Raw genomic sequence first — 13,899 nt, forward strand, 5'->3', positions numbered from 1 at the left:
CGGCGATGCCCACACCATTGTAATTGGCAGAGCATAGAATTATTTTCTTTTTTAAACATCAGTGATACGCACACCAGTTTATCTCAATACAACTGTAGGTATGTACTCCAACTGGGATACTCGCACCTTTTTAGGAACTGATACTTAATATTGGAAATTATGGTCAGGGTGTGCGGCACGCCATGGCTCACAACGGAACTTCTTGATGATGACTGGACAGTGTAATATTTGTTGTATGCAAGATCGATGCATCCTGACTAAAACAAAGCCCTTCCACATTTTAGCATACGAGAGTGAGTGGGAAAGAGCAATTTACACAGGTCTTTAACTTGTTTAACCCCAGTGATCATTGCTGGTACTATTGGTAACAGAAAGTATTAAGAATACATTGAGAAAAGTGGACACAATTCTCAAACCTTTACAACCGTAAGTCATTCAGCTAATCAAACAGTAGCCAATCACACTTGAGTTTAAAGCTCCCAATCAGAAGTGGGAGTGCGATTCAGATCTGAAAGAAACAGGTTAGTATTAGATTCCTTACCTTAGAATATCCCCAGGCGTCAGTCTGGATCCGGAAACTTTTGCGTAGCAGTACCCCTGCGCGTCGGTAGGCGTCGTCTGCAGGCGTCCCCTGCGGCTCCGCGTCGTCGGCGTCGTGCGCCGTGATGACGTCGCTGGAGTATATAGACGCCGCCTCCGCGCGCTGACGTCAGTTCTTCTTTTTTCCGCGCCAGTTAGCGCAGATCCGAAGAGCAGTACTCCGGTCTTTTGACCAAGTTTTTGTTAACTTAACTCTTTCTTCAAGGTGCCGGTAGGATGCCCGGGTTTAAGAGTTGCGACGGGTGCGACCGAATGATGTCGGTCACCGACCACCATCGACTCTGCCTCCGGTGTCTGGGCGCGGACCACGACGTGGAGTCCTGCGTCGACTGCCGGGCCTTGACAGGTAAAGCTAGACGGGAGCGGTCCCGCAAGCTGCTCGAGCTCCGAGTGTCGGCCCCGCATCGAGAGCGGTCCCGGTCCGGTCGGAGGTCGAGGGAGCGGTCGAGGGAGCGATCGCGGAGACGCCATGAGCGCTCCGGGAGTCGCCACCATTCCTCCGGTTCATCAGGTAAGCGTCACAAGAGGTCGGGGCGTCGTCATCGTACCCCCGACTCCCCCCGACGCCCGCGTGATGCGGCCGGGGGTTCGGGTGGCCCGCGGCCCCGCGTGGGTCGCCGACGCCGTCTGCCCCATACCCGTCGGTCCCTGGGGCAGGCGCGTCGCGCGAGGAGATTGAGGAGTTCCTCATGGCTATGAGGGCGATGTCTCCTCCGGCGGGGCCTACGGCGCCTGCGGGCCCGTCGGTCCCGTCTGGGAGCCCGAGCGGTTCGGGTGCACCTGCCCCAACACCGCCGAGTGCTCCGGCCCCGGCGCCGCTGGGCCCTTCAGGGTCGTCGCCGGCTGGTCCACCGGCCTCTCCGGCGCCGATTCCATTGGGGCAACCCGTGGTGCCGCCTCCGCGCGGCGCCGTGACTCCGCCGTCGGTTCCGGGTCGCCGGCGCCGCGCGGCGCCACCCCCGTTCCCTCTCTGACTCCTGACGCGGAGTCGGACCGGCGTCGTCCGACGCCGAGTCCGGCGCCGTTGGGGCCCCTTGGCTCCGAGGAGCCGGTTTATATCGTCGACTCGAACTATGGCGATGAGGATGATTATGGAGAGGGTTGGGAGGGGTCTGAGGACCCTTTGTCACGAGCCTGCCAGTATGACGTGGACTGGGTAGGTGACTTAGGTGATGCCAGTGGTCTGGACGAGTCGCCCAACCCTGGGTTTGTCTCGCCTTCCCCTGTGGCGTCGGAGGCGGGGGCTGCCTATTCGGTGGTCCTGATGAGGGCTGCCAAGGCCTTGAGCCTTGAGCTCCCCGTCGCTAAGGTGAAACCTAACATCCTCACCGAAGTATTTAAACCGCAGTCTTGCCCACAGGAGCCTCTGCTGCCATTTAATGAGGCCCTGACGGATGTCCTTTTGGGCACCTGGTCCAGGCCCGCTTCCGGTGCACCAGTTGACCGGAACGTTGCCAGGCGTCACCGTCCGTGTTCGGACGACCCTGCCTTCCTTTCCACCCATCCCTCCCCGGAGAGTCTGGTGATCCAGGCCTCCACTTCCCAGTCCGCATTCCCGTCGGCTCCGACCGATCGGGAATCGAAGCGATATGACCAATTTGGCAAGAAGGTCTTTTCGTCTTTGAGTGCTGGACTGCGGTCTTGCAATACCGCATGCCTCTTGGGCCGCTACACCCACTCTCTGTGGGACACGGTCGCAGAGTGTCTGCCGCAATGCCCGCAGGAGGTGCGGGACAAGCTCAACCAGGCCTTGGTTGAAGGCCGGGACGCGGCGAGGTATTCGATAAGGTGTGGTCTTGACACGACCGACTCGCTGGGACGGGCTATGTCCACGACGGTGGCGATTCGTCGCCATGCTTGGCTGAGATCCGCCAACTTCTCGCCGGATGTCCAGAATGCCCTCATGGACATGCCTTTCGATGGCAGTCGCCTGTTCGGTGACAAGGCGGACAACGCGCTTGAGCGCTTCAAGGACTCCAGGGTCACGGCCAAGTCCTTGGGTCTTTCGACCCAGCGCCAGCAACCGGGTTCGTTTCGCCCCTTTCGTGGCCAGGGAAGGGGCGGTCCCACGCGTGCTGCCAGCCACGCGCCGCAGAACGCTCCCCAGCGCGGTGGCGGCCGTGGATTCCGCCGTGGTGGCGGTAGAGGGCAGCGGCGAGGTCAGTCCACACCTCCCCCCGCAGCAGCCTCCAAATCTTCCTAGTCCGAGCTTTCGGGCCCACGTGACGCCAGTGGGTGGCAGGGTTCGCCATCACCACTCCCGCTGGCGCACGATTACATCGGACAGGTGGGTGCTGCAGCTCGTCCGAAGGGGCTACTCCCTCCCCTTCGAGTCCACTCCTCCAGCCATGCCACCGCAGAACCACCGTGTGTCGGGGGACCACTTGACACTTCTGCAGGAGGAAGTTACGGCCCTCTTGGCCAAGGGGGCCATCGAGCGCGTTCCTGGGCCAGAAGTAGGGTGTGGTTGCTACTCCCACTACTTTCTGGTGCCCAAGAAGGACAAAGGGGGCCTACGTCCTATCTTGGACCTACGGAACGTCAACGGCTTCCTCCGGAAGGAGAAGTTCAAGATGTTGACTTTGGCTCAGGTCTTGGCTGCTCTAGACCCACAAGACTGGATGGTAGCGTTGGACTTGCAGGATGCGTATTTTCACATCCCCGTCCTGCCGGCCCACCGGCGTTACCTGCGGTTCACGGTAGGCCACGAGCACTTTCAGTTTATCGTGCTCCCATTTGGCCTTACCAGCGCCCCACGGGTGTTCACGAAAGTGATGGCGGTGGTCGCAGCTCATCTGCGCCGGTTAGGGGTTTCAGTCTTCCCCTACCTCGACGACTGGTTGTTGAAGGCGGGCTCGCCCCAAACAGTCGTCCACCACCTTCAGATGACGGCAGACCTCCTGCACGAGCTGGGGTTTTCCATCAATGTGCCGAAATCACACCTGTGTCCCTCTCAAAAGCTCCTTTTCATCGGAGCGGTTCTCGACTCGGCGCAGTTTCGGGTTTATCCTCCGGAACGGCGGGTCCGGGATATTCAGGCTCTGATTCCCATCTTTCAGCCGTTGTCCCGGGTTTCGGTCAGGTTGACGCTGCGGCTTCTGGGGCTGATGGCCTCCTGCATCCTTCTGGTGCATCACGCCAGGTGGCGGATGCGGGCTCTGCAGTGGGACCTGAAGTTTCAGTGGGCCCAGCATCAGGGCAACCTGTCCGACCATGTCCTGATCTCGGAGGGCACTGCGAGACAGTTGCAGTGGTGGCTTACGGACCGCGATTGGGTCAGAGGCAGATCCCTCTCCCTTCCCCAACCGGAGCACGTAGTTGTGACGGACGCGTCCCTCCAGGGCTGGGGAGGCCACTTGGGAGAGGCAGAGATCAGAGGCATCTGGTCTCCGGCGGAGTCCCGGCTCCATATCAACATGTTGGAGCTGCGGGCGATTCGCCAAGCACTGAAGGCATTCCTCCCCTTTGTCAACGGGAGTATAGTGCAGGTGTTCACGGACAACACCACCGCCATGTGGTACTGCAACAAACAGGGCGGTGTGGGGTCGTGGACCCTTTGCCAGGAGGCTCTGCGCCTCTGGCAATGGCTGGAACGTTAGGGCGTGACTCTGACGGTTCAACACCTGGCAGGTTCTCTGAACGCCAGGGCGGACGAACTCAGCCGTCGGTGCTCGGTGGATCACGAATGGCGTCTGAACTCGGACGTGGCGAACGGCCTCTTTCAGCAATGGGGAGAGCCTTGGTTAGATCTATTCGCCACAGAAAAGAACGCGCAATGTCATCAGTTCTGCGCGTTGGAGTTTCCAAGACGGCACTCGCTCGGCGACGCCTTTCGGCGCGAGTGGAGCTGCGGTCTGTTGTACGCCTTTCCGCCTATACCACTTCTGCCCAGAGTGCTGAAGAAGATCAGGCGCGACCGGGCCCAAGTTATCCTTGTGGCTCCGGACTGGGCTCGAAGATACTGGTATCCCGAGCTACTCAGCATGTCAGTCGGTCCCTCGATCCGCCTGCCCCTTCAGGAGGACCTTCTGTCGCAGCAGCAGGGGACGGTCCTCCACCCGAACCTGTCCAGCCTCCACCTCCATGCGTGGAGATTGAGCGGCGACAGTTGAGGCCATTCGACTTGCCTCCTGAAGTCTGTGATGTGATTCTGGCAGCCAGGCGTCCCTCCACAAAGTCGGTATACGCCTGCCGGTGGAACAGATTTGTGGCATGGTGCACAGCAAAGGCTGTGGATCCCCTTTCTGCCCCTCTTTCCGAGGTTCTCCTCTTCCTTCTTTCTCTTGCCCAGCAGGGCTCTGCTCTGGGCACTATCAAGGGCTACCTTTCTGCCCTTTCCGCCTTCTTAAGGCTACCGGATCAGCCATCTTTATTTAAGTCCCCTATTGTACTGAGATTCTTGAAAGGCATCACGCACATGTATCCTGTTCCGTTCGTGATGCCTCAGTGGGACTTGAACCTGGTTCTGACATTCTTGATGTGCGCTCCCTTTGAGCCGCTTCATTCCTGTCCTCTCCGTCTTCTCACTTTAAAGACGGCCTTCCTGGTTGCCATCACCTCTGCCAGGAGAGTGAGTGAGCTCCAGGCTCTTTCTGTTAAACCTCCTTTCTTGTCCGTCCATCCTGACAAGGTGGTTCTTAGGACTAGGCCTTCTTTCCTGCCCAAAGTAGTTTCTGCTTTTCACATCGTGCAGTCCATCACCTTACCCTCCTTCTTCCCGCCTCCGCATCCTTCAAAGGATGAAGAGCGGCTCCATCGTCTGGACCCAAAACGTGCGCTTTCATTTTATATGGATCGCACACGCCAGTTCCGGGTGGATGACCAACTGTTTGTTGGCTACGTGGGTGAGAAGAAGGGAAGGGCGGTACAGAAACGAACCATCTCTCAGTGGGTCGTCCTGTGCATCAAAGCATGCTACTCTTTGGCTCGGAAGGAGCCTCCTGTTGGGCTGAGGGCCCATTCCACTCGGGCCACGGCGGCTACTACTGCCCTGGGCCGGGGAGTCCCTTTGCAGGACATTTGCCAGGCGGCTACGTGGGCCTCGCTGCACACCTTTGCGAGACACTACTGCCTGGACAGTCAAGTCCGGAGGGATGGCTTCTTTGGCCGTTCGGTCCTCCAGGACTTTCTGGTGTAGGTTTGTATTGGTTCGCAGACCCACCACCGGGGTTGGTATTGCTGGGGTATCTATTCTAAGGTAAGGAATCTAATACTAACCTGTTTCTTTCAGATGAACAAGTTACTTACCTTCGGTAACGATATATCTGTAAGAAACAGTAGTTAGTATTAGATTCCTTACCGCCCCACCCGTCCTCCCCGTTCTGCGAACTGATACCTAGGGTTAAGGACATCCCTTTCAGGGCCCTAGTTTCAAATGGCACCAGTGTTAGTTCTCACATGGCTCTGCGTGTTCTGGCGCGGAAAAGCTGTGTGCAAAGAACTGACGTCAGCGCGCGGAGGCGGCGTCTATATACTCCAGCGACATCATCACGGCGCACGACGCCGACGACGCGGAGCCGCAGGGGACGCCTGCAGACGACGCCTACCGACGCGCAGGGGTACTGCTACGCAAAAGTTTCCGGATCCAGACTGACGCCTGGGGATATTCTAAGGTAAGGAATCTAATACTAACTACTGTTTCTTACAGATATATCGTTACCGAAGGTAAGTAACTTGTTCATCTAGTCACCATTATTTGCCACTTGCTGATGCTTATCGCATGTTATTAAACCACAGTTCTCTATTTTGACCTGCCCACACATTACCAAGACTAAACAACTGAATGATGTATATTTCTGATGGATACATCTGACAGTGGATTCCTCACCTTGTGAATATCCCCTGCGCCAGCAGCCTTCGGAAATTTTTGTAGCTCTCTACGCCGACGAGGATGAGGACGACGTCACAGAGGCACTGCTCCGCTCACGACCTCGCTGACGTCACCGGAGCCATAAGAGAGCCTCGTGTGCGTGATGACGTCAGTTCCCTTTTTTCCAAGCCGTCGACGCTAACGGTTTTTTGGGACTCTCCGTAGTTGTATTGCTACTTTGTGTATTCTGGCTTGTATCCTGCTCTCTTTTGTTTCTCTTTTTTAAAGATGTCGTCGAAGTCAGGATTCAAGCCCTGCAGGGAGTGCGGTGGACATATGTCCATAACAGATCCTCACGACGATTGTGTTTGGTGTTTGTCATCGGACCATGACGTCAAGGGTTGTGCTTGCTGCAGGAAAATGAACCCGAAGGCTCTGAAAGAAAGAGAAGCCAAGCTGTTTATGGAGAAGATGCGAAAGGAGAAGAGAGGCCGGAGAAGATCCAGGTCGAGATCCATGTCGAGGTCGGGCTCGAAGTCGACGTCGGGTCATGCTTCAAAACCCAAGAAGAAGAAGAAGAGACACGGCTCTCGACGCCGTTCGGATAAGGAAGAGGCTCAGAAGTCGACCATGTCAGACCATCGACATCGTAAGGACTATGTATCTCCTTCTGCTTCTTCAGAAAGGGCAACTTCTCCTGTCGCTTCACCGGCGCAGTCAACGTCGCCGATTCCTTCTCCATCTCGGAGAAATTCTCCAGCTCCGGTTGAAGAGATACCAGTACCTGAAGAGCCGTCGACACCAATGGATCCACCGTCGGCGCCGGCAGGCCCGAGTCCGATGATGCCTACGCTTGAGCGTATTCCAGGCGAGTACTCTCCTTTTCCTGGACCAGGGCAAAACCCATCACATTATCTTAATGCTATGTATGGTGTCTTTGCGAGGGCAATGTACTCCTCTGGTGCACCTTTGGGTCCTATGGCATTTAATTTGGGGGTTCCTCAAGCCTATGCTCAGGCTCCCTTTATGCCTTTTCTTCCTGCGGCTCCGTCCTGGCATTTCCCGGCGCCGAGGACGTCGATGCCGACGCCGATACCACCATCTCCGGCGCCGTCAGCTCGCCCTCGTTTGACTTCGTTTGTGCCCCCAGATCCGTGATCAACGCCGATTCCGAATCCATCAGAGCCGTGTGCGACTCCGTCGGCACCGGCCCCGAGGATAAGGTCCAGGCGGGATGCACAAAGGTTATTGGAAGAACAGCAATATAGGGAGGATGAGATGGAGGAAGGTGAACTTCAGGAGTCAGAGGACTTCTTTGAAGACTTAAGAGTGGCAAGTGGACTGGATATGTCACCAGAATGGGAACTCTCTCCTCCTTCGGAGATTCCCTCTAAGGATGTGGCTCCCTACCACACTGTGATAAGGAAGGCAGCTGATCTTTTAGGTCTTCAGCTCCCGACAGCAGAATTCAAATCCAATATTCTAACAGAGGTTCTCCATTCTCTTTCTGCTATAATAGAACCTTTGTTACCATTCAATGACGCCATCACTGAACCAGTTATGGAGCTTTAGCATAAGCACTTTTTGGCTCCTGCCATCTCAAGATCTGTAGCCAGAAGATACAGGTCGGCTCTAGGAGATCCGGAGTTTCTTAGTTCACATCCTTCACCTGAGAGCCTAGTTATTCAAGCTGCCTGTTCAAAGAAATCGGCTGGTGCTTTTAACAGAGAGTCGAAAAGACTGGATCAGGCTGCTAAAAAGGTATTTTCTTCGGCATCTATGGCCCTAAAGTCCACTAATGCTACCTGTTTTTTGGGCCGGTACATTCATGCCTTAATGGATTCTGCTAAACTGCTAGCCCCAAAGTTATCGGAGGAGGACAGGAAGAATTTTGATGAGGTCTTGTCTGACACGCAGGCTGCCGCACGACAGGTGATCCAGAGTGGTCTTGATACTGCGGACTCTGTAGCCAGAATAATGGGTTCTTCAGTTGCATCGAATAGGAGTGCCTGGCTTAAGTCGCCGGAGTTCTCTCAGGATGTCCAGGCGACTCTATTGGACCTCCCTTTCGATGGTTCTGGACTTTTTGGGAAGAAGGCAGATGCAGCTTTAGAAATATTGCAGGACAGCAAGGCTTACAGCCAAGTCCCTGGGTCTGCAGACACAGCCTAGGGGTTCCTCTTATAGAAAGTACAGAGGCTTTGGGAGGTCGTCCTTTCGGACCTACAAACAGCCTCAGCAGCAGCAGCAGAACACCCTATATAAGTCCTATAGGTGCAGGAACAGAGGTCGCCCACGAGGTCGTTAGCCCTCCTCCTCCTCCTCCTCTACCTCTCCCCCTCTTAACACAGTAAAGCAGCCCTAGATCCACCATTCTGGATCATGTTGGTCCTGTGGGGGGTCGGCTTACTAATTTCTGCAAGATTGGGAATCGGTTACTACAGACCTTTGGGTTCTCAATCTTGTGGAGAATGGGTATGCCCTTCCCTTTTGGGAATTCCCTCCAAATTACCCTCTTTGCAAAGGGTCTTGTTCGGAGGACCACCTTCTTCTCCTACAGGCGTAAGTCCTAGCTTTACTAAAAGAAAAGGTGCGATAGAGGTGGTGCCAGAGCGGGAAAGGGGTCAGGGATGCTACTCCCGGTATTTCCTGATACCCAAGAAGGATGGCATGTTACGTCCAATCCTGGATCTCAGGATCCTGAATTCTTTTCTGATGCAAGAAAAGTTCAAGATGGTCACCCTAGCGCAGGTTCTTCAAGCGCTGCAGCAAGAGGACTGGATTGTGTCAATCGACTTGCAGGACGCGTATTTTCAAATCCTGATCCTGAAGTCGCACAGGAAGTATCTCCGTTTCACGGTGGGGTCGCAGCATTATCAGTTTGCGGTTCTCCCGTTTGGAATTACTACTGCACCTCAAGTCTTCACCAAGGTGATGGCAGTGGTGGCAGCCCATCTCAGAAGATCGGGGATTCCAGTTTTCCCCTATCTGGACGACTGGTTGCTCAAAGCGGAGTCACCAGAGAAGGTTCTCAATCTTCTGCAAGTGACAACTCACCTGTTGTACAAATTGGGATTTTCAATAAACTTGCCCAAGCCTCAACTGGTGCCCTCTCAGTGCCACCTGTTCATAGCGGAGGTACTGGACACTACTGTCTGTCGAGCATTCCCTCCTCCGCACAGGATTCTCGACATTCAGGAAATGATTCCTTTGTTTTACAATGGAGCGGTCGTTCCAGTCCTGTAGGTCCTTTGCCTGCTCGGTCTGTTTGCTTCCTGCATTCTGTTGGTCAGTCATGCATGCTGGCACATGAGGGCACTCCAGTGGTGCCTCTGCAGGCAGTGGTATCAGCACAATGGAGATCTCAGGGAGTCTGTGAGGATCTCCAGAGAAGCTGCGGCGGATCTATCTTGGTGGAGCGTGGAAGGCAATCTGTCTCAAGGGAAGCCCTTCCATCTACCTCCATTGGTCGCCACAGTGATTACGGATGCATCCACCTTAGGGTGGGGTGCTCATCTGGGGGACCTGGAGATCAAGGGTCTTTGCTCTCCAGAGGAAAGGTTGCTTCACATCAACCTTCTGGAGTTACGGGCAAAACGTTTGGCGCTCAAGGCCTTTCTCCCTTCCCTTCGCGGTCAGTCGGTTCAAGTCCTAATGGACAACACTACCGCGATGTGGTATGTCAACAAACAGGGAGGAGTAGGGTTACATTGTCTTTGCAGAGAGGCTCTGCGTCTCTGGTCCTGGGTTCAGGACCATCAGATTTGTCTGATGGCAAATCACCTGGCCGGAGTTCTAAACGTGCGTGCAGACAGTCTCAGTCGGCAGTTCTCAGCCGACCACGAGTGGAGGCTTCATCCGGAGATGGTTCGTCACATCTTCCGGACGTGGGGAACTCCTCGGGTGGACCTGTTTGCCACTCACGAGAATGCTCACTACCTGTCATTCTGCAGTCTCCAGTATCCGATGCGGGGAGCTTTGGGGGACACGTTTCAGTTGAGTTGGGGCTCACAACTCCTTTACGCGTTTCCTCCCATACCCTTGATTCCTCGAGTTCTGAGGAAGATTCGTCAAGACCGGGCCCAAGTCATATTGATCGCCCCGGATTGGCCAAGAAGGGTGTGGTATACAGATCTTCTCCACCTCTCCTCATGCCCTCCGCTCTGTCTCCCTCTCAGGGCAGACCTCCTCTCACAGTCGCAGGGGTAGGTTCTACACCCCCACCTCCAGACCTTACACCTTCATGCCTGGAGTTTGAACGGGGCAACCTGAATTCTTTTTCTCTTCCTTCTGACGTGGTGGACGTTATTTTGTCCGCCAGACGTCTCTCCACCAAGTCTATTTATTCATATAGGTGGTCCAAATTTGTTCATTGGTGTGGGAAAAAGTCTATTGACCCTTTAAGGGCTCGCTTATCTGACATTCTTCAGTTTGCTCTGTCTCTGGCCTAGCAGGGGTTTGCTGTAGCTACTGTGAAAGGCTATTTATCGGCTTTGTAGGCGTTCCTTTGTTTGCCGGACAACAAATATCCGCCCACTCCTTTTATTAAGCCTCAATGGGACTTAAATCTTGTTTTAACCTATTTGATGGGTTCTCCCTTCGAGCCCTTACACAAGTGTCCCTTGAGGTTATTGTCGTTAAAAACGGTATTTCTTGTTGCCATTACCTCGGCAAGGAGGGTAAGTGAGCTTCAAGCTCTGAGTTCAAAACCCCCCTTCTTGACTATTCATGCTGATAGAATGGTTCTCAGGACCAGGGCTGGTTTTCTGCCTAAGGCGATAACTCCCTTCCATCTGGGGCAGTCCATTACCCTTCCTTCCTTCCTTCTATCCTCCCCCTTCCAAGGAGGAGGAGCGGCTTCACCGCTTGCACCCTAAGAGGGCGGTGAGTTTTTACCTTCATTGAACTAAAGACTATCGTGTGGATGTCCAGCTCTTTCTGGACTTTGCTGGTGGCAGGAAACGCAGAGCGGTGCACAAGCGCACACTTTCCAGATCGATTGTCTTGTGCATCAAGATTTGTTACTCTTTGGTCGGTAAGGAACCTCCAGAGGGTTTAAGAGCTCATTCTACCAGGGCTAAGTCTTCTACATCTGCCTTATCTAGAGGTGTTCCTGTTGAGGACATTTGCAGAGCCGCGACTTGGGCCTCCCTCCACACTTTCCTGAAGCACTATTGCTTAGATACCGAGGTGAGGAGGGACGGCCACTTCGCACGCTCTGTCCTCCAAGATTTCTTGGTATAGCAGAGTGGACACCCTCCTCCGGGAGTGGGGACTGCTGTGGGACTCTATTCACAAGGTGAGGAATCCACAAGGCAGATGTATATATCAGAAGAACAAGTTACTTACCCTCGGTAACGCTTTTTCTGGTGGATACAGTATCTGCCTGTGGATTCCTCACTGACCCACCCGCCTCCCCATTGTCCACTCTTCTATACCTGCAAAGTGTTTATTTTATGATTGTATCTTTCAATGGAAATGTTTAATTGTTCTTGCTTTTTGCATTGATTTCACACTATGTGTGTTGATTTGAATACTGTGTACTGTGTATACTGTACCTATTTATTTCGGTCCGTCCGTGTGCCTCGGGGGCACCGAAAAAAGGGCGGAACTGACGTCATCACGCCGATGAGGCTCTCTTATGGCTCTGGTGACGTCAGCGACGTCGCGAGCAGAGCAAGTGCCTCTGTGAGGTCGTCCTCGTCGGCGTAGAGAGCTACAAAAATTTCCAAATGCTGATGGTGCAGGGGATATTCACAAGGTGAGGAATCCACAGGCAGATACTGTATCCACCAGAAAAAGCGTTACCGAAGGTAATTAACTTGTTCTTCTTGTTTATATATGCATTTAATAGCACATTTCGTTATAATGGGCTTTCAGAACTTTGTTCATTGTAAAAGTTGTGTTTAGGCTTATCAGTTTCTTTTTGTTTATCCACAGGATTTTCTGCACTCCAGGAAGACTTGTACAGCCCAAGACAGAGGAGCAAAGGAGATCACACATCCCCTAAAGACAATGAGACATCTGATTACCCTCCCCTCGTCTCGGAGGAGGACATGTCTGTCAGTTACTCGTCATTTCTGGATAGCACTCAAAGGACAGAGGCAGACATGTCAGTGTCTGAGCTCCTCCGACAAGTGCAGAAGGAGAAAGTGGAAGCGGAGTACTCAGGAAAGCAGCACGTCTTGTCAGAAAGTTCACCCAACGACCAGAGGGAATATTTGTAAGCCTTCAAGTTAACACTTGCGTTTGAATGTTACTTCTCAAAGTTGTTTGAAACTGAAGGTCATATTTACAACAGAATGGAGAAGCATGGCGTTAACCCCTTCGCTGCGGGGTGTTTCCCCCCCGCTGTGCGGGGGGAGGGTGGCCGCGCGCAGCGCCGCTGTGCTTGTGACGAGCTCGGCTCGTCAGGAGGCACAGTGCAGCTGCACTCATGACGAGCAGAGCTCGTCACAGCCACACCTGTTTTGTAACGATCAGCACAGCGGGGAAATTATCCCCGCGTGTGAACGTTCCAACGGTCATGACGAGCTCAGCTCGTCATGAGTGCAGCTCAACCGTACCTCATGACATGGAAGAGGTTAATCAAACATTGCTAATGCCACGCTTCTCCATTCTGAAAATGCAGGGATGTGAAGTATTCACGAGAATGTGGCGCACCCATGCATTTCCCCTAGAGTTGGCGCTGAGTTCAGCTGCCTAGCGCCAGTGCAGGCTCCCATGCACCATAATGCAAGGGCGTCTGCATTGGAGGAAATGATTGTTTACATCCAGGAAGGTCTCCCTTCCTGCACATAAAGAATAATTTGTGGCGTTTTGAAACTTCTATGTTTCCTGCTTAATGCAGCTTACATAGAAGCTGCAAAACGTCATTTTTTTTATTGTTTATGTGCTGGAAGGGTCACTTTTCTGCACATACACAATCAATGGCAATTTGCTGTATCTAGTGTGCTGCACAAGGCAGCACCCATGAATACAGCAAAACGAGGAGAAATAAAGCATTTCTGTTAGTTGCGCCAGGGTAATACCAGGTTTTCCCTGCTCTTAATTTTGGTGCTGCCTCCTATTTACGCCACCCTTGTAAATAGGGGGCAGTGTCAAAATCAATGGGTGTTGCAGTTGACCACCCACCGTAACACCCATTGCCCTCCACTTTCACACTAAGTACAGCATGAAAGGGTGGGTGGCTTATTTACAAGACAGCGTTAAGCCATGCTAAGTGGCTTAAAAAGGCGAAGCCCCTATTACCATCACGTCACTGAAAGTGACGTTGTGGTGGTGATAGGGCTTGTAAATATGCCCCAGAGTGTATAATTGGGAGAGTGCATGGCAAAAGAAAATGAGGGATTAAGTGGCAATGACATAGTTAAGCCTCTGCCACTAAAGCCCCATTGCACACTGTTGCAGAGGATGTGCTTTGCTAGAATCCAGATGAACAGAGGAGGTGAAAGAATTTTCAGGTTCACATTGTGCTTTATTTGTGTTCA

At 53.5% G+C, this 13,899-nt stretch overlaps 1 protein-coding gene across 6 annotated transcripts in view; it reads left to right on the forward strand.

The window, feature by feature from the left end:
• Window positions 1-13,899, forward strand: part of ANK2 (ankyrin 2) — a 1,987,506-nt gene that overhangs the window by 1,852,533 nt on the left and 121,074 nt on the right. For all 6 annotated transcript variants that reach the window (XM_078676735.1, XM_078676733.1, XM_078676736.1 and 3 more), the window contains one exon: window positions 12,350-12,632. In XM_078676735.1, the coding sequence (XP_078532861.1) occupies window positions 12,350-12,632 (283 nt within the window). The remainder of the gene's footprint in view (window positions 1-12,349; window positions 12,633-13,899) is intronic.

Source organism: Lissotriton helveticus, chromosome 2_1 (assembly GCF_964261635.1).
Source record: "Lissotriton helveticus chromosome 2_1, aLisHel1.1, whole genome shotgun sequence".
In the NCBI taxonomy this organism is placed as follows: Eukaryota; Metazoa; Chordata; class Amphibia; order Caudata; family Salamandridae; genus Lissotriton; species Lissotriton helveticus.